This window comes from Durio zibethinus, chromosome 11 (assembly GCF_047325235.1).
Source record: "Durio zibethinus cultivar Kanyao isolate XHJ-2024 chromosome 11, ASM4732523v1, whole genome shotgun sequence".
NCBI classification, from domain to species: domain Eukaryota; kingdom Viridiplantae; phylum Streptophyta; class Magnoliopsida; order Malvales; family Malvaceae; genus Durio; species Durio zibethinus.
This window is the reverse complement of record NC_143172.1, coordinates 5,752,125-5,775,149: the sequence shown is the minus strand read 5'-3', so window position 1 is coordinate 5,775,149 and position 23,025 is coordinate 5,752,125. Positions and strand designations below refer to the sequence as shown.

The following is a 23,025-nucleotide window of genomic DNA, read 5'->3' as shown; positions in this document are numbered from 1 at the left end:
TGTGATTGTCTTGGCATAAAACCAAATTAGTTTTTGGAAATAATGATCCAATTACTCTTTCCCAAAGTTTTATAATATGATTTATAAGCTTTATTCCTCAATAGTTCAAATAATTTTGTATATCACTTTTATTCTTATATAAAGACACTAGAGTACTCTTTCTTCATTCTTTTAGCATATTTTAAGTACACTAAATTTTGTTAAAAAGATCTATAAACCATCTTATCCTTATTTTATCAAAGCATTTCCAAACCTTAATTGGGATTCTATCTAGTTGTATAGCTTTCTATACTTTCATCGTTATTAAAGTCTCTTTAACTCATACCTTTCAATATTACGTTTAAACACAAAATCTATATCCTTAAAAGATATGTTAAAGTCACCTATATCATGCTTAAAATTGCCATTAAAGAGATTATCAAAATAATCTCTCCATTACTTCTTAATCTCATCATCATTCATTAAAATTCTTTTGTCACCACCTTTGATATATTTTACGCCATTAAGATCCCGATTCTTTTTGCCCCTTATTTTAGCAATTTTGAACAATTTTTAGTTTTTTATATAATTCCTCATGGATCCCAATCTTTAAATCTCGAATAATCTTTTTGGCTTCATTTCTTGCTATTTTATACTTCAGATAACTCGTCTTGTCCCTATTGTTTTTTAAATTCCTATAACACTTCCTCTTAGCTTTAATTTTCATTTTCACATCCTTACTCCACCACTAAGATTCATTTCCTAATGATGCATGATCCTTAGATTCATCAAGTGTCTTTTTAGCGAAAAATTTTTCCTATATTACTTTTACATCCTCATAAGGTTTCCAATCAACCTCTTTTACCAATCATCCCTAAAAGCTAACATTTTATACCCTTTAAAGTTTCACCACTTAATATGTGGTTCATGACTCTGAAGTATCCTCTTTAACCCCGAAGGTGAAAGATATCTAGGACTGACAATCTATGTTATGTTGTCACATGCTCACTCGATATAACTTTAAAATCTTACATCTACTTCTATCCTCTTTTCTCGTAAAAAAAAAAATCAATTTACTAACATTTGAGCCATTCCTAAAGGTCACCAAATGTGATTCTCTTTTCCTAAAACACTTGTTCAATATAATTAGGTCAAATGCAATAGCAAACTCTAAAATATTATCCCTGATATCATTTCTTTCTCTAAAGCCATATCTTTCATGCACCTTCTCAAAGTTATTATAATTTTTGCTTACATGACATTTATATCTCTTTTACTAAACAACTTTTCTTTGTTTGGTATGACTCGTACTATTTCATCTAAATTTTTTCAAAATTTGTGCTTATTCACTTGATATAAACCTATTTATGGGGCGTAACAATTAATGACATTAACAATTTCTTCTCCTAATATAAGATTAACATGTAAAATTTCATCTCTGTTTCTTTTAATCTCAACCACATCATCTTTTAATTTCTTATTTACTATTATCCACACTCTATTTCTACTCCTATCTTTACCTTTATGTCAAAGCTTGCAACCTCATATTTCTATCCTCTAACCTATTTAGTTTCTTGAAGTTTCTTGAAAACACATATTTCTATCCTCTAACCTATTAATTTCTCTTATATTCATAACCTCCTATCTCCACTACCGTACAATTAACAATACTATATTTCAAATAGTTAAGCATAACTTACCCGATGAATTAGCTTTTTTATTTGTGCCCATCCATTAAAACATGAGAACCTTACCTATTTAACATCACACCTGGGCGGCAATGTGGTACGTCACTTTCAGGCAATGACCTAGCAACTCTTACCCATTTATTATTACACCTAGGCTTTGATATAACACGTCACTAGAAGGCGATGACCAAAAAAATTCTTATTTTGGTCTCTCATCATGGTTTTACTATGTTTTATACTGACTGTCATCCTATTGCAACCCTTATCTTTTTATCCGAACTTGGGACCGATTGTATGGTAACATAAATGGAGTTATTTTCAAGAGATAATTATAATATATAAAAGATATTTTTTATTCTCATACTCTATTATATCCATGTCTTATTTTTTAAAAATTACCGATTCATCCTGTCCATAACTTATCGTACCCATATTACATGTCCATCTTGTGCTTCATAGGTAAAATGACGTATTGCCTTCCTAGATTTTTTAAATGGTTGGCCTCTAATGAATTTGTCCATGCGATCCAAATACTTTGGCTTTAAGATGATGAGATCTTTGTTTCTTAAATGGTTATTTTGCAAGTTGAAGATTTGCTAGCATTTAGCAGTCTCTAGAGATTGGAATCCTCTATGAGGAAGTATGCAATGTTAGGCAGCTCAGCATACACAATAAAAGCAAGGTGAGGACTATATTGTATTATTCACCAATGTCTTCCTCTTTGCATCTTTGAATGTTCTCCTCCCTTCAATCCCCCTCAGCAATGGCCTTAACTAAATTTTCATCTTGTTTCTTGTCACTATTTTTTGGAGGCATCCGTTTGAATTTTTATCAAACTTGCTTAGGACACAGTTAGTGCTGTGTATAGTGTTATGCTCAATTGTTGGAAGGATTTCACAAGCTTACAAAAATTTAACTATCTTAGCAGTTGGCATCGTCTAGGTGAAAGAGTTTCAAACTAACCCGCTGCATTGCTGGATACTTAATCTTAGTCGTCATGCGGGATATAATCCTGCAATCTTAGTTGCAACATCCAGCTGACCTTCTTTAGGGGGCAAAACCTAAGTCTATGAACCCTTCACTTTTCTTCGTGGCCTTCGGTTGAATTGAAAAAATGATAATAAAGTGAAATTCTAGAACCAGAATGCATGAGCCTGAATGTAAAATGGATACTAATACTGTTTCCCACGTTGTTTTTAAGTAATCAATTTCAGCAATCAGACTGTTGATCTTAATCCTTTGCCATGTTTAGTGCTTGTCTAATTGCAAAAGCCCTGCTTCTAAGTAGATCAGGCAGCAACCCTGCAATTAATGTGTCCCCAATTGAATTAGGGACAACTATAATGATCCCTTATCTGATCTGTCTTTTCGTCTGAAAGAACCATCACAACCAACATTAAATCAGCTGGTGGAGGAAACCACTTATCTGGAGAGCTTCCCTGGCCTGTGCTAGAACCAGAGGAACCTCATCCCTTAACTTTATTTTGGCCTCCAAACATTGATGGAAAAAGCATTTTTACATTCCCTTTTGAGCCTTGGGAATCATATACTTTTTATAAATAAAGTCGCTTCATACTGTAGTTTCAAAATCTTTGGTTTCTGAGCTAATGATGTACATACAAATGCATTTTGTAAAGGTCATTATTTGCTTTCGACCTAGTTTTATAAGTTTTCACAATCATCCCACAGGTAAAATTTTATCAGAAAATAACATTAGAACCAAAATATAGCTTTTATCTTGATACTTTGAGTGCTAAAGCCAGTAACTTACAATCAATCTCATCACTTTTTTTCTTCTTCCTTCCTATCAAGGATCACTCAGGAAAGCATTTATGGCCATAGGATAATATGTGAATATATATGCACAAATGTATGTATGAATGCAAGGTTGTTTAGTACATTTGGATGAAGGCAATAAAAGGAGTTTGATTCTGCATGTGGGGTTCATTGATGGTATGATTTTGATGCAAAAGGGTGAGGATTGGGAGTAAGATACAGACAGTGTCAAACAGACAGCCTATGAAATTCAATAAATAAATAAAGGATTAATTAATAAGAGAGGGATCAGTAAGGTAAGTGAGAAAGCATGAGACTACCTATTATCATCACTGTCCTCCACAACAATGATGATTCACACTCTCCGTAGGCTTTCTTTTGGAGGCAAATCCCTACACCTTTGGCCCCCTAGCAGAAATAATCTTGCTTTAACTTTGGGAAACCATGTGCTGTTTTAAATACACTCACCTGGTGCGGTGCCATTTCCCGATTCCTTCCGTGGTTCACAATTCACATGTAGACAAACGCAGGAATTCACTTTTTCTCCTGCAATATATATACAAGGTAGCTCACTGATCAGGATTTTTGGTTTATCAGCTTCTTTTCAGACCACTTATCTCTAATTATGAACAACTTCCTAAATGAGGGCTAGATCTAGGTAAACACTCTTCTGCCTAGCTACCACTATCCGATGACTTAGAGAATCTTAAATGTCTAATACACTGCCCAAGTATGTTAGTCCGTGTCTCCTGATTACATATTATTACAAGAAAATAAAATCACACAAATTAAACTCCAGACCTGTTAGATGCTATCTCTTAAGAGTGGCAACATGAACCATCTTTGGGTTCAAATTAATCTTGTTTTCATTATCTTTTTAATGTCATGAATGCCCATAGAGTTGGGAATAGTTGATAGTATATTTCAGCTGCAGGGACTGAACAGTGACAAGTAGCGGAGATGAAAGTTATATTCCTTACCAATAAGAAGCTCTTGATAGATTGCCTTAATGGAACGTACAGGACTTGGAGAGATAATGATTCATATCGGTTGGTTTGTGGGTGGAAAGAAAGTAGAGTGATTTTGGAGCAACAAGAAAAGTAGACCAATGAAGGGCATCTTAACTTACCATTAAGCAGATTGATTAAAAGTTGAATTTTTTTTGGGAAAAAGCTGGGGAAGGTTGAGTGGTCAAATTAAGCAAGGTGCTTTAACTTATTGTGAAAGGACCACCACTTCCGGCCATTGTATGTTGATTCATATGCATGCCAACAGAAATCCAAGGAACGGATAAGCTTCATTTCCTTTTTTGTGAAGGCCTTCTACATGAGGGATGGCTTTTGTTTCTCCCATTGCAAATGTAACGGAGAAAAAGTAAACCAATTGGTGGAGATGCTGATACAACAACAGCAAACTAAGCCTTATATCTCAGAGTTATATCCCATAACTCTGAAATTAGCTGTATGAAAGGCCAAAAAAGAAATCATGTTAGACCATAGTTTTGAATATTTTTGCACCACTCATTTTTATCAAAAAAAATGTGCAGATGCTGATATTATACTGATATTGATGCAGTATTAAGCATTCAACGTGAATAGCAGATACCAAATGCGAGCTTTTCCTGTATAGTTTGACAATCAATTGGAGCACTTATCTACCAAGGGTTGATATAATCAAGTGCCTTTCCAAATCTTCAAAAGACAAATTAACTTGATCTGCAATTGCACAGACTAAATTTTTGAATGGGAACCAAAAAGAGAAATAAACCATTAATTTACTTTAACAGTAGAACTTTTTGGTCACAAAAAGCCCTAATGTAATAAGAGCAAGCTGCACGGAATAATTATTATTAACCAGCTGTTGAGTTTTTAATTATAACCTTGGTAATGCCAGCCATCTGTTAATCAGGTTGCCAGCAAAATCTGATAGTGTTGGAGATGAAGTTTGTATTTAGCAGTTAGTATATATATATATAAAGAATGTCGTAATTTAAGATAAGGAAAGAGATTTCAAGTACTAAAATTTAAATTTCAAATTTATTGGATGTCACCTCTTAAAAGTGATTGTATGAATCAACTTAGATAAACTTACTTTGACAAAAAATGTTACATAATTTCTTCTATTTAGGGAAAATTAATTTAGTATTAGCCAAAACTGGCGCTGAATGATCTACATATACAGGATATAGAATGCAGCCTATCTTCTGAAGCTGTCTTGCAATTGCCTCACTTATTATTATAGCCTTCCAGATAGTTCAATTCTGTAAAAAAGCTACATCTAACGGGATGTAACTCTTTTAAGTCTGATCACTTTACCTATGTCAGCCAAACACACAGACTCCAACTTTGGGGATCAAATTAGTAATGTGAAAATTTGTGTAAGATCAGATGACAAATATCATTCAGTACACGAAAATTTCCCCATTTTATTGGCTAATCAATAAGGACAGCAGTTGACAAAACTCATAATGGATTAGAGGAAATTGCATTTGATTCGGGTACAGGGTAAGTCAATATAGGGGATCATTCACAAAATTGTTGAGACTTGAAAGACTTTATATATAGAGCTAATTGATCCATGCAATGGTTGATTGCTACCTAACAAGTTTTGCTTTTGGAAGATATATAAGGTAAAACTTCAGATTTATGAGGTAACAGAAATTAGTGCATTTTCACTTTATGGTATTTTGCTGAAGGATGTTGCATTCTCATCATTATTCTACAAAGCTTTTGAGTAGTTTCCCATAAAAACAGTGGGCTTTGGCTCCCTTCTCTACCAATATAAATCTGCATTTTTCCTCCTCCATTTTACAGCACCACCCAACGTGGGTCCTTATGCTAAAAGCATGATTCGCATTCTCCTGTTAGTCTATCACCATCCGTTTATAGGTGAGCAATATTTTCCTATGCCTTGAAAGTAAATTTTAGACAGTTGTATAAATTAAGGTGATTAACTGAGTTTTAATTGTATATTCTGCAGGCAGAGTCAAGGGCTTGGAGCGTGGTGCAAGCTCAGTAAACTCTGCGACTAATGAGGTAAGTTAACAGCAAGGGTATCGAAATTTTGATCTGTCGTAACATAAACATCTCTAAAAGATACATTTACGTACCATAAAAAAAATAAAAGAAAAAGGACAAAAAACTGATTAGAAATGAGTGCTATAAATTAATGTATCTAACTCAAAAGAAAGAAAGAAAGAAAGAAAAATAATATTGGGTCTCCAAAATTCATTTGAGGTAGGCGCTGTACTTTGCGGGGCACGATTCAAAAGAACAGGAGGAAGCTGATCCTAGAAGTAGAGGTTCAAAGGGACTAGTCCGATTACTCCACATCCTAAACATGAACCAGGATCTCCCAGGGGAAAATCTGGAACATCAGCTGGAGGTGGCAGCTGAACCTGAACCGAACTCTAGTACTATATTTTCTTCCAAGTTGAAAGCCCTTGAGAAGTATTACTTTCTTGTACTACAAAAATATGATCTTTGGTGGGTTTTGAGTTAAATTCTTTAAGCTATGAATAAAAGTAAATAATCTGTATCTCATGAGGGGGCATACTTAAGACTTGTCTTCCTTGTATAAATATATAAGAATCAAAACTGTTACAGCGATTAAGATGCAGAGATCTTGAATCAATAGGGAATCAGAATCCACAATCGCTAGCTGGCTATTCCCTTCTGTCTTTTCTTGGCAACAGCTGTCTACTTTCAGCTCTAGAGTCTTGATTCTTGAGTTTTGACCTCTATGGTACAACATCAGATATAAATTAATTATAGTAATAGTCAAGAAAATAAGGCTAAAGTTGAAGAATTGTAATGACAGACTAACTGTCTGCTTTGTTACAATAAAAAAATAGTGAAATGATCGGCCGTTGTTCTTTGATTCCATGTTTGCATGTTTTATTAATGTTTGAATCATCAACATTAATGAATGTATACATATAAACTGACGAGCCAACGGTCTTTTACAACGTGGCATACGGTAAATGGTGATGTCCGAGTGCGTCGAAACTCCACGGATTCAGCCCCAAAAAGAAAAACTGTTAAAAGTAAAGTTTACCTGCAAACTCTTACCAGTTTCTACTTCAACCAGTTCTAATGCAACTTCTGTTATCCGTGCAATTGCGTCTATTACACTTTCCTCAATTTACCATTTTATCCTCGCACAAAATACATATTCACGACACTGACCTCTAACCTTCCTCTCAGTTGAACTTCACAAAGAGACTGGTGGGCTGTTCCAATCTTAAATCTCTGGTTATTTAGTTATTTATTTTTTTAATTCCTTTTCTCTCCTTTATCAAATCAGCTAAGTTTCCTTTCCTCTTCCAGATCAACTTTTCGAATTTAGCATTTCTCGATTTATTTTTCAACCAATGCCGGGTCTCGTCTCCGTCAAAATTCCACCCGACACGCCACCGCTACGGGTTACAGTTCCGGAGCCACTGCCGCATAATCCACCGCGGACTCCTAATAAAAAGCCTCCATCTCCTTCCCCTTCCCGATCCAAGCCTTCCCCCGCCCGCTCCGCCAAGAAACCTCCACCCGACTCACCCAACGCGGACGATTCCTCACTCGACAATCCGGATCTCGGCCCCTTTTTACTTAAATTGGCCCGAGACACTATCGCTTCTGGCGAAGGTCCTAGTAAGGCTTTGGACTATGCGATCCGAGCGGCCAAGTCGTTCGAGAGATGCGCCGTGGAAGGTCAGGCCAGCTTGGATCTGGCTATGAGCTTGCACGTTCTGGCGGCTATTTATTGCAGCTTGGGAAGGTTCTATGAGGCGGTTCCGGTGCTGGAGCAGGCGATTCAAGTACCCGATGTGGGTCGGGGCCCCGATCATGCGCTGGCTGCTTTTTCGGGGTATATGCAGCTGGGCGACACGTATTCAATGCTGGGTCAAGTGGAGAAGTCGATTGGGTGCTATGAAGAAGGGTTAACGATTCAGATCCAGGCCCTGGGAGAGGCTGATGCCAGAGTTGGCGAGACTTGCAGGTCATCTTACTCTCTTTCTAAATGATTTGTTGTTAAGATTTAATACTAAGATTTGAGATTTTTTTGGGTGTTTGTGTAAAATCGGGAAAGCCGCAGACTTGTAATATTTGGGGAGAGACTGAAAGATGGAATAGTGAGAGAAACAAGGGGCAGGGGTATTTGGTAATTTTGGTTGATTGCAATGAAATCATCTCCTCTCCTTATTGAGATTCCAAGTATTAGGGAAGGAAATTTACTTTCTTGGGATTAGAAATGGCTACCATTTCTCCTAATTGGCAGAGTTATCACTCCTTTTGAAGAACATGTCGGCACATCTTTTAAATGACTGAATTTTACCCTGCAATGTACACTGGTATTGGTATATATGGCCGATTGCTGAAATCAGCAGATCTAAAGGACTAATTTTTTCTGTTTTCAAAAGGAGTGTAACTTTTTACTAGAAATATATACTTAAAGCCATGTAGCAAGCATGGGGTTGGAGAGGTTTTGGTACGTGCTTCTTTCTCGGTTCTTCTTAAATTTTATGGTTCGTTTCACTGTAATTAATGAATGGATTATGGGATTTAACTTTAAATGCGGGGATATTAGTGAAGGTTTGGTTGTAGCTGGATGTATTTATTTTTCCCTGCAGGGATTCTTGGTGTTGGATTTGTATTGCAATAGATTTGTTCTGTTTCCAGGTTTTCCCCAGAATGTTTTTTTGTGCCTTTGCATAAAATTGTGAGTTTTTGTTATATCAATAGCATGTTCATGATTAATGGAAATGACAGGTACTTGGCTGAGGCCCAGGTTCAAGCAATGCAATTTGATAAAGCGGAAGAATTATGCAAGAAAACACTTGAAATTCATCGTGCCCACAGTGAACCAGCATCGCTTGAAGAGGCAGCTGACCGCCGGTTGATGGCACTTATATGTGAGGCAAAGGGAGATTATGAAGCAGCCCTTGAGCAACTTGTCCTAGCCAGCATGGCAATGATTGCTAATGGACAGGAGAATGAAGTTGCAGCTATTGATGTCAGCATTGGCAATATTTACATGTCTTTATGTCGCTTCGATGAGGCTGTCTTCTCCTACCAGAAGGCACTAACAGTATTCAAATCATCAAAGGGTGACAACCACCCTTCAGTTGCTTTTGTCTTTGTACGTCTTGCTGACCTATACAACAGAACAGGAAAGCTCCGTGAATCAAAGTCCTATTGTGAAAATGCCCTGAGGATCTTTGCAAAACCTGTGCCTGGAACCACAGCTGAAGAGATAGCTGGTGGGTTAACAGAAATTTCTGCCATATACGAATCCATGGATGAGCCTGATGAGGCATTGAAGCTCTTGCAGAAGGCAATGAAGTTGTTGGAAGATAAACCAGGACAGCAAAGCACAATTGCAGGAATTGAAGCACGGATGGGGGTGATGTTTTATATTCTTGGGAGGTATGAAGAGGCAAGGAACTCTTTTGAGAGTGCTTTAGCAAAGCTTAGAGCAAGCGGGGAGAGGAAGTCAGCCTTCTTTGGGGTTGTGTTGAACCAGATGGGCTTGGCTTGTGTCCAACTCTTCAAGATAGATGAGGCTGCTGAGTTGTTTGAAGAAGCAAGAGCAATACTCGAGCAGGAATGTGGCCCATGTCATCAAGATACTCTGGGACTATATAGCAATCTTGCTGCAACTTATGATGCTATGGGAAGGTAAGTAATATTTTAAACTACTCTGCATCAAATTCTATTCAACCTAGTTTATGATTGATATACCTGGAGATCATTAGTATTACTTTCTGGATTGTAGGCTTGTATTGCAGACAAAAAGGAAAATAAACTTAGAGGGAGAATGAACTGGATATGGGAGTGAAAGTTTGATATTGTACTTTCCATTTTAGTTCTATCATGCATTCTTAAATACTTACAGCATCTAACAAAGCCATAAGTAAGCATTGATGAATTAGATATGCTTTTAAGGCACAATGCATCTAATTCTTTATTTTTTTAATTCTCTGTAACTGTTTAAATCTGGAATTCAATTAGTGTAATTTTGATGGAAAATTCAGGGTTGAAGATGCAATTGAGATATTGGAGTATGTACTAAAATTACGAGAAGAAAAACTTGGAATTGCGAATCCTGATTTTGAAGATGAAAAGAGTAGGCTGGCTGAGCTCCTCAAAGAAGCAGGCAGGTCTCGAAACAGAAAAGCAAAATCACTGAAAAATCTTATTGATCCCAACTCAAGTAGGACGAAGAAAGAGGGGACCAAAAGATGGGGTTTTAGAATTTGAAGGTGTTCCACCCAGCGCATATCTATTTCATTTTCCAACATATGCACATTCTGTAACATAGAAGATCATGTATAGTGTTACAAGTTGTTACGAGTTGTAATTTGTTGAGCTTTCCTGTTTTTTGAGCTTTAAGATATCATTTGTTTTCTTTTTTTCTTTTTTACTATTGTTAATTGTTTTATTTAATGTCTGTGATGTGCTCTTGAAATTGGAAAGAAGAATCTTCATTTGAGTAAATAAATCTGATCTTGATGTTCTGCTTTCTTTTTATTCATCGCTCTAGCATGTATAACTTTGAAGAGTTTGGTTAATCAAATCTGGTATTCAAAATTTTGTATATTACTATTCTTTTGTCTTTGAGTATGATCGTTGGTTTGGGATCGAAAATTTCTGAATTTCAGCGTTGAGAGTTGGCAGAAAGTTGTTAGGCAAGGTGTTCGCCTAACAGTGAATTAGTAGGGTAATTCAACTGATTAGCTTCAACTAATTCAACAACAAACCTTACCTGAAACATCATTGTCCACAAAATGTCCGCTTCCATGATTGTCTGGCAATAATTACAACTGCCATGACTGATTATTGTGAGTTCAGTCCATAAGAAGTTAAGAACGATTCTCGGCCCTTTTATCCCACTCGCTAGCGACATAGACTCTCCCACCCTTGCAACTGGCTACTGATTCTGGGCCGTCTGACTGGAAGTGGCCTGCAGCTGCAGACTGCGATTACAACACTGTAGTTGGGAGAAGCAGGCTATGACCACAAAAAGTTGCAACTTCGAATTGGCCCATTAAGCTACAGTAAGGGCTGCAGTGCCTGACATGTCACGCTCGCGCCTTTAGCTGGATTTGAGAATTTTAAATGTCGATCAATGATATAATATAAAAATAATACAAAAAAATCATATATTTATTTTTAAAAAATGTTTTGATATGATATAAAAATAATACAAAAAAATCATATATTTGTTTTAAAAAATATGTTTTGTGTTTATTCTATCGATAAAAATTTTCATATCGTATATGTATTGACTCATTTAAATACATAACATATATTTAATTTAATCTTATTATATGAGTACACATTTAATATGTTTAACACGTTTAACATATTTTTTATATTTATTTTAATTTAATATAAATATATAAAATTTATTTTAATTTTTAGCTTTTAATTTTAATACTTAATTAATTATTTAATTTCATATAAAAATTATTTTAAACATTTAATTATGATACTCATTTAATAGTTATTATAAAATTATTTTTTTATATTAATAATATAAAAACAATATAGATATTAATATTAGTCCTATACATTATTATTTTATCATTTAATCTTTAATAATTTATCATTTTGAATTTGATACTAAAATTAATATAGTTATATAATACAAATTAAATTTTAAAAATATATATATATTAAATATATATTAAATGAGTATAAATTTTTTTATTTTTTTTAATATGTAAGTATTTTTGTATATTATTAATATGTCAAATTTATTAAACTATAAATGATGGATAGTTTATAATTATTTATTATTTTAGTCATGTTTTTATATATATTTTTATTAGTCATGTCTATTCATGTATATCCATATTAATAATGTCTATTCATGCATATTTGTATTATTCATATTTATTCGTATCATATTTAAATGAATTAATTGTATGTATATTAATTGTATCTTATCACATGTAATTGTATATTAAATATATCATATTCATATTTAAATTTAAATATATTTTATAATTTATATCATATTTATATTTTAATAATTTGTATAATTACGTATATCAAACATTATAAAAATTATAAATTGCCAAGTTTATCTCTAGCCATGGGCCTAAGACGTAAGGTTTGCCCTTTTGATCCTACACGACATGCTGCACCAATAATTCAAAGGACAAAGGGATGAAGCACATACCGGCTTGCATGCTTGCCTAGTCTAATATGGGAAGTTGAAAACCTTTGGGTGGACCAAGGATACCTCCAGCAGACAAAATGCTCAACAGATTGATGGAGCAATTATTATGTATAATTCTTCAGGATTATATTAATTTTATTTTGGACTTTCTCCTATGGAAAAAAAATCATAGAGATATTAATAAAAAGTGTCATAATGATTTTAAGGCCATTAGAGAAATTTAAAAAAAAAAAATTGTCATCAATTTTTTTTATTAGGTATGATTAGTTACTTATTAAAATTTATTTTTTAATAAAATATTAAAATTAATTAAAAATAATTTTTTAGTCTATAAAAATAATTTAGGTTTAAAAATATAGTTACATATGTAGAAGGATTAATACTCTCACTACACTCTTTTTAAAAATGATGTCAATTAATCATGTTTTATCATTTAATTTTGGTAAATATGATCTTACCTTTGCTATTTACAATTAATTTTTTATTGTAATAAAAAACATATTTTTATTTTTTAATTGTTTACTTGAAAAATAAATAAAAACCTTCAATATTGAAAAATCTCTAAAAATATTTCGATACTCTGACAATATTAAGAAAAAATTCTTAAAGATTTCTTAAGAACCACTACTTGAACTTCTCAATAATCTCATTATTGATTGTTCATATTTATCTTTAATATTTATATTTACCATGCATATAGTAAAATATGATGTTTATAATTTAATCTAAGTAATATTTTTTAAAAATTCATTTTTTATTCTATTTATTTAAAAAATAAAAAATCTTTATTAAAAATTATTCTAAATGCTCTAGTAAATTAGCGGCATTTTAGATAAATTTCGTCATCTAAAGATTTCTAAAGAATCACTACTCAAACTTATTTGGAATCTTATTCTCGAATATTTTCGTTTATTTTCGGAAATGATAAATATGTATAAAATATGATATTCATGAATCGGTTTGTAATATTATTGTATTATACAAAAATTCATTCTTTTTTTTTTTTGTAAAAAAACAAATAAACGAGAATTTTTATATTGAAAATTATTCTAAATACTCTAATATTTTGACAATGTTTTTAGATAAATTTTCTCATTTAGGGATTTTTTAAGAACCACTACTCGGACTTTTCTAAAATCTCATCATCGAATCTTCATTTAATTTTAATTTTGTTATATTTATAAATATAATTTCACAAAGTTAAATTAAAATTATAATCTTAATCATTTAATGTATTTTAAAAATAATAGTAATAATATTTTTATTTTTTATTATCAACAGTTGAAAATAATTGTATATATCTATTAAAAAAATGCATACAAAAACAAGCAAGTAACTAAATTAAATTAAAATAAATTTACCACAAGTTGGGTTAAAACCCAATTCAATGGAAGAGTCCAAAGTAAATGGGTTAAAGCTTGGGCCTTGTTAATGGATTGATTTAGTGGTAGGTCTAGCACGTATGGATCAAATCCAAATAGAGCCAAAGTTGGGACTAGGTCGCGGGTCAGTCTAGATCACAAGCCAGGTTGACTTTTTAATTCGAGTTTAACCCATCAAATGCTCTTATATATATATATATATATATATATATATATATATAACTATAAAAGGCAAACTTTTTTTAAAAATTCATTCTTTCCTTCTTCTTAAAGAAAAATTTCCTTATTTTTCAAAAATAGTCAGATAGCCCTTCTTCAAACCCAAAAAACAACGGTTGGCCACTTACATTACCGATGCCACCATAAATCAGTGGCTATTCATTTCTAAATTTTAGTTACGACTTTTTTTTATATACTCTTTTTGAATCTAGCCTTTGTTCTTTATAAATAACTTTATAATAACCTAGATTTACCCTTAAATTAAGACATCAAACTCCTCAAAATCTCATTTTTTTCATCGTCCTATCATCTTAAATTTTTAGTATGTTGTTCCTCTTTCTTAACCTTTGTTTTCACCAGTCTCGATCAAAATAATTCACTATCGTTCACCACTAATCATTACACCACCATTGGCAGTGGTATTTTTTCTCTTTCCGCTTCTTCACAACTGACTTCTCCCATCGAGTTCAAGCCAAACATACATCAACAATAACCTAAACCTAAAAACTTCCACCTAACTGAAACCCTTATGTTTACTTTGTCGTTTCTTTTTTCTTGGCTTTTTGTTTTCTACTATGGCTCTTTGGAGCTACTTTTTCCCACTCCAGCAGATGTATTTTTTGTGTGATTTTTTTTGTTAATTTTTTTATTGGTTGGCAGAATGGGGGTTGAAGGGTTTCTAAACTTAGGTTGTGAAAGGGCTATTGTTGGCAGGTGGTGAGAGATGGGAAATAGGTTACTATGTGGGGTTGTGTTGGGTTGGTTGAAGTTGGTAAGGTGGTCTGGTATAAGCTAAGTGAAATGACATTGGGTTTCAACTATGTGATGGTTTTGGTTTATATCTGCTTTGGGTTGAAAAATGGTGATGAGGGGCTAACCGTTTTGTGGTGGTGGTTTGAAGCAGGTGACAGGGAGTGTCATTGGTTAAGTCTGGTGATTTGGAGTGGTCTCAATGATCCAAAGGTTTAGATAGAAATAAGGTGAGCAATGGTGGTTTCAAGACTAGGTTGTGGGGATGGTTCGGCTAACAGGGGTTTTGGGGTTGTGATCTTGGTTTTTAGATGATCATGAGGGAGTTCAAGGTTCGCCAGGATGGTGATCGATTGAAAGTAGGAGTGTTTTTTTTTTTATTATTCTTGTTTGGGACTAAAAAAATTTTCTCATTCCCTCTGTCGAATGCCTCCCCTTTTTTATCTATGAATTTTTTGTTGTTACCTGCAAGCTAATTACAGATATGATTTTTAAGGTAGTGGAGATTGCTATGGATTGTTGTGGCCAAAATTGGACAACTTGCTACCATTGGTGTAGTGGCTGTTGGTCATTTCTTTTTATTTTAATTATTTCTTTTTTTAAGATTTTTTTGTAATTTTTTATTAATCAAAATTGAATTGGGCCTTGACATAAAATAAGACTTTAAATTGATTACATTTAGGCCATTTATTGTGTTTTTAGTTGAGCCTAAAATTGAAATTTGGATTCATATTGATTCTTGGGCCTTTAAGTCCAAATAGCTAAATACTGCATTAACCCCAATTAAATTAGACTTTAACCTAAATAAAATTAGACTAGATTTTATCCCATGCAAAATGATCAAAAATAATTAATTTGAAATGAGCCATAACCTAGTTAATCCAATTACAACGCTCAAATTTGCATAAATCAAATTATTTTAATCAAGTGCAAAAATCGAACAAAAGTTAAGTTGACCCCAAAAAAATTATGTGTTTATAACTATCCCTCTTTGCACATTATTGAGAATCAAGAATATGACAAATACGTAGACAGCAATTTTATCCGAAGTTAATGGTTCAAGGTTTTGTAAAAGTTTTTTTTATTTTTTTTAAGATTTTCTTTATTTTTTTATTTTTTTTAAAGAAAAAATAAATAAATAAAATAAAAAATAAATTTAAAATTTTTTTTGAGTAAAGGCTCAACAACTTTTGAATATAAAATAGGAGATTATGCCTAAAAGCCTTACAAATCTTGACACTAAAATAGATTCAACTTAAAAGACTTACGAATCTTATCTGAAAGATTTAGAGATTATGCACAGAGGTCTTACAATTCTCCATGTTACAAAAGCTTCTCTAAATAGAGGCTTTGAAATTTAAAAAAAAAAATGGAAAAACTTCTTTAAATAGAGACTTTGAAACTTTAAAAAATTTAAAAAAGTTCCTCTAAACAGAGGTATTAAAACTTTAAAAATTTTAAAACATTTTGCTTTGAGAACTTATGAATCATTTGAATTTTTACCCAAAGATCTTGGAGATTATGCCTAAAGGTCTTAAAAATAATTTTTAGAAAATTTGCTAGTAAAAATGAAAACATTTAATTTTTTAAGATTTCCTAAATTTTGAATATCACCATCGAAGAAAAATTAGATATTGCCACCAAGTAATTTTGAAGAAAACTTGGTCACAACATTTTCCTTAATTGGTGCCAATTTTATTAAGCTTAAAATTTAGGTACTAACTAACCTGGGCTTAAAGTGCTAGCTAATCTAGGCTTAAATCTCATCTAGGTGCTAGTTAAACTGAGCTTAAAGTATCAGTTAATCTAGGCTTAGATCTCATATATGCTAGTTAACTTGGCGTAGGTGCAAGGTAAATTGGGCTTTAGGTGTCAGCTAATCTGGGCTTAATTTTCTTTAGGTGCTAACTAAATTAAGCTTAATCATCTCTAAGTGCTAACTAAATTGGGTAGATGCCAATTGATTTGGGGTTAATCTTTTCTAAGTGCAAGCTAAACTAGGTTTGGGTGTCAGTTAATCTGGGATTAAAATGCCAGTTAATCTAGGCTTAAAATGCCATATAATCTGGGCTTAATCTTATCTGAGTGCTAGTTAAATTGGATTTGGGTGCCACTTAATCTGGGCTTAAAATGCTAGCTAATCTAGGCTTAAAGTGTCAACTAATCTGAGCTTGGCTATCAACTTATCTAGGCTTAAAATGCCAACTAATTTGAGCTTGTGTACCAGCTAATCTAAAGTTAAATAGGTAGCTAATTTACGCTTGTAAAGATTAAATTTTGTCCGAAATGACTCAATTTTTTTTTAATTTTTTTGTGCTTAATTTGAATATTTTGATGTAGGGCAAATTTAAACTTTTTTTTAAATTAAATTTACCATTTTTAGTCATTTTTGCTTGATCAAAGCCCATTTTATGTCAATATTGGGGTAATCTATATCGGCTTGGAGGAAATTTGAAGTCCAAAATTTAATTTTAAAGCCTAAATTATTAATTGAAAAATTACAAAATAAAACAAAAATGGGATTTCCTTGGCTGGGCTTTTCACTTTAACTTTCTCTTCAAACTAAGACTAGCACTGTACATTTGCATCCTTAGTTATAAACTGTTTTTTACCTTCTCCTATTTTCATCTACTTCTAACATGATTTGATCAAAATTCCTTACTTTGCCTTCCCCCAAAATGTAGTGTTACAAAATCCTAAAATGCAATAACTATTGCTACAGAGAAACTTAAAACGTCCATCTGCAAATAAAGAACGGAGGTCATTTTTTAAGGAGAACAAAAAGACTCTAGGTCTTCCCCATCACCAATTTAACAACTAAAAAACCTCCATCAAGCAAATATAGAAAAAAATTCCTACGATCCTAAACAACCTTATTGAACCACCATCATCTAGGTTATTAACCTAGAAAAAACCCAAGTTCAACAGCACACTCCTGGTCACCCACCCAAACTACCATCGACTAATCCCTCATTTAGTTCACAGTCTCACTTATTACCACCACCACCATCTCTCATCTTACATATACCACCACCCACAGTCCTCACTAAGGTGACCATCAAAGTTGCCAATAACTTAAAAAAAAAAATCTGTTGTAACCTTAAAACAAAACCCACCTGAAATCTATCATAACCAAAAACAAAAAAAAATTACAATCCTCCATTTGGGGAAGAACCTTAACGCCAACATAAAAAATGCCAAAAAACTAACAAATTAAACAACATAACAAGGATATAAGGGTTTTGATTTGGGGTGTGTAGAAAGTTTTGAAGATTGATTTTCAAAAAGAAAGAAAGAAAAAGAAGTAATAAATCATAACAACTAGATTAGCAAAATTTTAGAATTGCCTTAGAGTGGGTATGGATATCATTCATGGATAAGTGTACGGATCTTCTCCAGGAATAAGAATTTGCACCTGGTTTTTTAAAAAGTTTATGATTGTCAAAGTTCAAACCCTGAGGGGTATACAAGATCCACCGTGTTTAGTGTTTACTCTTGAAACCTAAGATTTTTTTCTAATGCTTTTCCTCTATCGAGATTCTTAAGTATGTCCATTATCTTATCAAGTTCTCATTTTAATTCTTTTTATGCCCTTTCGATCTTCACGAATCAACTGGCTTGTTTTTGTTCCATGATTTTTGTTTAAGTCCTAGTATTGTATGTGTGGCGAGTAGGTTGAATTAGAATTTTTTATGGGTGAGCTATTCTTGAACCTCTATTATCACAATTGTTGTGAATTAGGATTTTATATTTTAATGTCTTATTTAAACAAGTGTATGAATGAATGCATGAATGGAATGATGTATTAAGGAAAGTTTGCCATACATCAATTAATAACAAATGATTCTTATTACTAATCCAAAGTTAAATCATAAAAGCTCAAAGTTTATTACTTATCAAAGGAACTTATTTATCTATTGATATTAATTATGTGCTTCATCAAGAAAATTTAACTGATTCAAGCTGTGTATTCCAACTAGTTGCATTTTTATCTTTAATTTTTTGACCCTATCTTCCATTTTTACAGCCTTATGTGAAACCATATTGATTTGTTCAAACAAGTGCTTTAATTATTCTTGTTTTGCCTTATATGCATTTTTCCACTGTTCTCCACTATCAAGGTATTCTTGGCATTCCACTTCTAGAATGAAAACTTGAGTTTTGACCTCATTTATAGCTTTCTAAAGTGTCGAATTATACCTTTAAAATTTTGAGAATGCATATTTTTTTTCTTGTGTTTTTGCTTGCAATTGTTCATTCTCTATTAGGAGTCAAGCTAGTTTAGGAGTCATAGATGAATGTGTCTTATTTAAATCAATGAAAAAATTCTTCTTTCTATCTTTATCTTCATTGAGTTGCTAAATTTTTCTCTCTTGCCACTGTATACTTTTTTTTTAGCCTTTTGTTTTCATCTTTCAATTCTTTTTTTTCTTCTTGTAACTTTCATTTTTGTAATTTTTGCTTTTAGCAACAAATCTTGATGTTTTGGAGAGACTAGACTAGATAGGCTGCTTAAATTATCTTTATTAGGAATCACATTATCTTTAGCCCACCTAGTGCATGACACAGAATATTCTAGGTTGATCTTATTGGTTCGCCTACCTCAATCCATTCTCTTTGTTTGTTTTCATGCCTGAACAATCTCTTTTGCCATTTTTATAGAATGTGATTTATTATATTCAAAGCCTAACTGATGCGTCATTGGAACAAACTTTTCATATCCAAACTGTCTTAGCACTATTAGTGGGGCATAACTAGTCATACCTCAGAGACTTAAAAGTAAAACCCAAGGTTTATCCCTATAGCTGTGAAGTACTGAATCATATGGCATTTAGGATGCCTTCCACACCACTTGTTGGCTCGTCAAATTTTATAAATAGGATATCCATTATTTCTTGAGGTTTATTTTTGACCATTTGATTTCACAAAATTCTTTCAGAGGAATGCTAGAGACGAGATAAGGTTTATGAAATTTTCCCTCATTGGTTTTAAAGTGACTCTTCATCCACACATATAAGAATTGTATACACCCTATAAAACAACCATTTCTTTCTTGTCAGTAAAAATTTAAGGATTTAATGGTTTTTGCCAAGATAACTAGTGCCAGATTGACATTGTTCTCAGCTGGCTCTAAAAAATCCACCATAACAACATATATAAATCCAAGTCTTTTTGGGAACACCACTATCCCATACAAAGCTAGAGCAAACTAAGTCACGAGCCGTTTGTCATCTGTAGTTTTGACGAGACGACTATGAAAGAAATCCCAATAAATATATACATTATTGTAGTTTTCTTTAATATGTTTGTCCACCTATTTTATAATGATTTTCATCATTGTGGTGAGCTTTTTACATTAGCCTATGCTTTTATTTTATAGATAAACTTTGTTGGGACATAAAAGGCGTCGGTGAAGCAACATGGAATACTCCTTAATTGTGGGCATCATATCTACCTCGTTAAACATGAAGCATCTATACGAATGATCCCAAAACCACATCATAACTTTAATAAGTAGTTCATCCACCTTTATCAAGAGAAGTAATGCTAAGTCTCCATTTTTTTTTTGAAATTTTTCATGCATAATGTTGTTCCATTGCTTCCAAATTGAAGCCAAATTGAAAAAACTATTTTACTTCAAATTAAAATGAACCTTTTGGTGAAGATTGGACACATAATCTAATAGTAAACAATCTCTTTCTTTTTATTTATGTTTACTCTAATTCGATTTTGAAGGCATCATATTGGACCGGTGTGGATGGAAACTACTCTAAGCTTTCCATAGATGAAACTAAGATTCATTTGTAGACATCGAATTTTATCCGAGTATACTATTTTTAGTTCTTGTTTAATAATAATAATAATAATATAAAATACAAAATACAAAAAAAATAAAAAAAGAGGGTATGGGTTGGTAGTGGTGCCTTGCATGGCACCACTGGCCGCCCACCCCATTGCCAGCACCATACCATTATCCCTACCATACTCTGACTACCCAGAACTACCACCCATACCTTACAAGGCACACGTTCAACTTGCTACCACCATCCCAATCCTATAAAAGACCAGATCACAACCTCTTTCAGTCTGACTGGAAGCTCTCGGATCGAGCACCCATTTGGTCACTACTAGAATCCACAAACCCAAACAACCGCCAAAATACCAAACAAAAAAATAAATAGATCTCCGAAAATCAACAAAAAAAACCATAAAACAGAAACCACAATCTTTGCCGAATTGGCGAGGAACCCAGCGTCAAGGAGATCCCTGTAACAAAAAAAGAAAGGTTATTAGTTTGAGTTTTTTTTTTTTTTTTTAAAAAGAACATAAAACTTTGAACCCTGATCTATATTGATCGAGGTCGTTTTCGATAAAGAGAAGATCGGATCTGAAAAGATCGCATCGAAAGGAGCTTCTATGAGAATTTCAAAATTTTCGGTCACCAACGACCACCACTGACGGTGGCCCAGGTGGCGATCGACGCGACAGTCCGGTGATTGGATTTCGACGGGACTAGAAAGAACCCAAAAGCTCTGAAAATTTTTTTTGAAAAAATGGTGAAATTAGCTAAAAAAAATTGACTTTTATAGAAAACAATAAAAGCAAAACGACGTCGTTTTGAGCATAAAACCAAAACGACGCCGTTTCAAGAGTAAGAGGATCTGAGCGTGGATCGAACCCGACCCGAGATTTGCGCAAACCGACCTACCAACCCAACTCAGCCACCCTCCAACCAATTCGGATGAACTGTCAGTGAATTGATCGAACCGGTTCGAACCGTTCCTCAACCGGCTCAACCAAATCGTGCGTCGAACCGAACCTTTTTCGATCCAACCGAACAGTCGTTGAACGATTCGATTCAGGTAAAATTTTTTTTAATTTTTAATTTTTTTTAATTTTTAATTTTTTGTTATTTTAAGTATTTTTTTATATATGTATGCATGATAAGTTTTAAATTTGTTATGATAAGTTTTTTTAATTGTTTTAATAATAATAATAATGAAAGTAAGTAAGATAATAATTAAAAATATATATTAAAAATGCTTAAGATAATAATAATAATAATAGAATAATTATTATTATTTTTTTCACCTAGATGTTGGAGGGAATAAAAAAATATTTTCCTAAAAAAATAATTTCACCTAGATGTTAGGGAATTATTATTAATAAATCTTCATAAAAAGAAATATATAAGAATCTTTTTAATTAATTTTTAAAAATTATTAAAATCGAACTTACTTCGAAAATCTGTCTAGATGTTGGAGATTTTTAGAAATGTTCGTATTTTCTTAAAAATGAAACCTTAAACACTAATTCTTAATTTTCAAAATCTTAGGTTTCTAAAACCTCTAAAATAAAAAATCCCCTAAAATCCAAAATCCTAAAATCCAAAACTCCTAAAATCCGAAATCCCAAACCTTTAACTCTTAAATCCAAACCCTTTAAAATTCAAACCTTTAAATCAAAACCCCAAACCTCAAATTTTAAAATCAAAACCGTAAAATCTTCAAACTTTAAAATCAAAACCCTAAACCTTTCACACCTTAAAACCAAACCCTAAAACCCTCAAAACTTAAATCCAAACCCTCAAAACTAACGATGATTGATAGTTAGTGATGCTAAAGTTGAAACATCAAAGGGAAAAACTTTTGTTTATGTAAATTTGAATATCATCTCAAGAGTATGATCAAGATGATAAATTCTTTTTGGTCAAGTCTTAAGGTTTGCATTGCATGAGTAAACATTATGCATCATAGTGTTTTAATATATAGTTGATTTAAAAAAAAAAGGAGAGAAGATGTTAGATATGAATAAAGCCCCATGTGGTTAAGTACCGAGGCTAGAGAAATGTCAAAAAAAAGGGTAAAAAAAAGGTAAAAAAAAAAAAAAATTTTAAGTCTAAGATGAATTGACGATCACTATTAAAAATTTTTCAAATACTTAAATGCCAATTTGCTCATTCAGTTGACCCCATTTCATTAGTCATAACCCCTTGATAGCCTTGAATTTGAATTTGTGAATCTTATTTTCACCTGATATTGTTGGCAATA

The 23,025-nt window shown here is 32.7% G+C and overlaps 3 protein-coding genes across 3 annotated transcripts; 2 read left to right on the top strand and 1 right to left on the bottom strand.

Moving 5' to 3' along the window:
• Positions 1–885: 885 nt before the first annotated feature.
• LOC149516012 (uncharacterized) lies at positions 886–2,083 on the bottom strand. Its single transcript, XM_089768711.1, has 5 exons — positions 2,067–2,083; positions 1,750–1,817; positions 1,369–1,499; positions 1,061–1,204; positions 886–963 (listed from the first exon to the last, which is right to left on the bottom strand). Exons 1-5 carry the CDS (start codon positions 2,081–2,083, stop codon positions 886–888), a joined length of 438 nt encoding a protein of 145 aa, XP_089624837.1.
• Positions 2,084–5,965: 3,882 nt separating this feature from the next.
• On the top strand, positions 5,966–7,425 carry LOC149516011 (uncharacterized). The gene is made up of 3 exons (XM_089767837.1): positions 5,966–6,331; positions 6,423–6,478; positions 6,684–7,425. The coding sequence occupies exons 1-3, from the start codon at positions 6,289–6,291 to the stop codon at positions 6,942–6,944; spliced, it is 360 nt and encodes a 119-aa protein (XP_089623963.1). The 5' UTR covers positions 5,966–6,288; the 3' UTR covers positions 6,945–7,425.
• Positions 7,426–7,557: 132 nt separating this feature from the next.
• On the top strand, positions 7,558–10,966 carry LOC111290612 (protein KINESIN LIGHT CHAIN-RELATED 1-like). Its single transcript, XM_022882000.2, has 3 exons — positions 7,558–8,435; positions 9,206–10,114; positions 10,471–10,966. The coding sequence occupies exons 1-3, from the start codon at positions 7,816–7,818 to the stop codon at positions 10,694–10,696; spliced, it is 1,755 nt and encodes a 584-aa protein (XP_022737735.1). The 5' UTR covers positions 7,558–7,815; the 3' UTR covers positions 10,697–10,966.
• The last annotated feature ends 12,059 nt before the right edge of the window (positions 10,967–23,025 follow it).

Coding starts and splice junctions, on each gene's coding strand:
- LOC149516012 (XM_089768711.1), bottom strand. Junction 1,500..1,749: donor CGTACCACATTGCCGCCCAG/GTGTGATGTTAA, acceptor TTTGACATAAAG/GTAAAGATAGGAGTAGAAAT. Junction 964..1,060: donor CCTTTAGGAATGGCTCAAAT/GTTAGTAAATTG, acceptor AACATAACATAG/ATTGTCAGTCCTAGATATCT.
- LOC149516011 (XM_089767837.1), top strand. CDS start 6,289: ATGATTCGCATTCTCCTGTTAGTCTATCACCATCCGTTTATAG. Junction 6,332..6,422: donor CTATCACCATCCGTTTATAG/GTGAGCAATATT, acceptor TATATTCTGCAG/GCAGAGTCAAGGGCTTGGAG. Junction 6,479..6,683: donor TAAACTCTGCGACTAATGAG/GTAAGTTAACAG, acceptor CATTTGAGGTAG/GCGCTGTACTTTGCGGGGCA.
- LOC111290612 (XM_022882000.2), top strand. CDS start 7,816: ATGCCGGGTCTCGTCTCCGTCAAAATTCCACCCGACACGCCACCGCTA. Junction 8,436..9,205: donor AGAGTTGGCGAGACTTGCAG/GTCATCTTACTC, acceptor TGGAAATGACAG/GTACTTGGCTGAGGCCCAGG. Junction 10,115..10,470: donor ACTTATGATGCTATGGGAAG/GTAAGTAATATT, acceptor TGGAAAATTCAG/GGTTGAAGATGCAATTGAGA.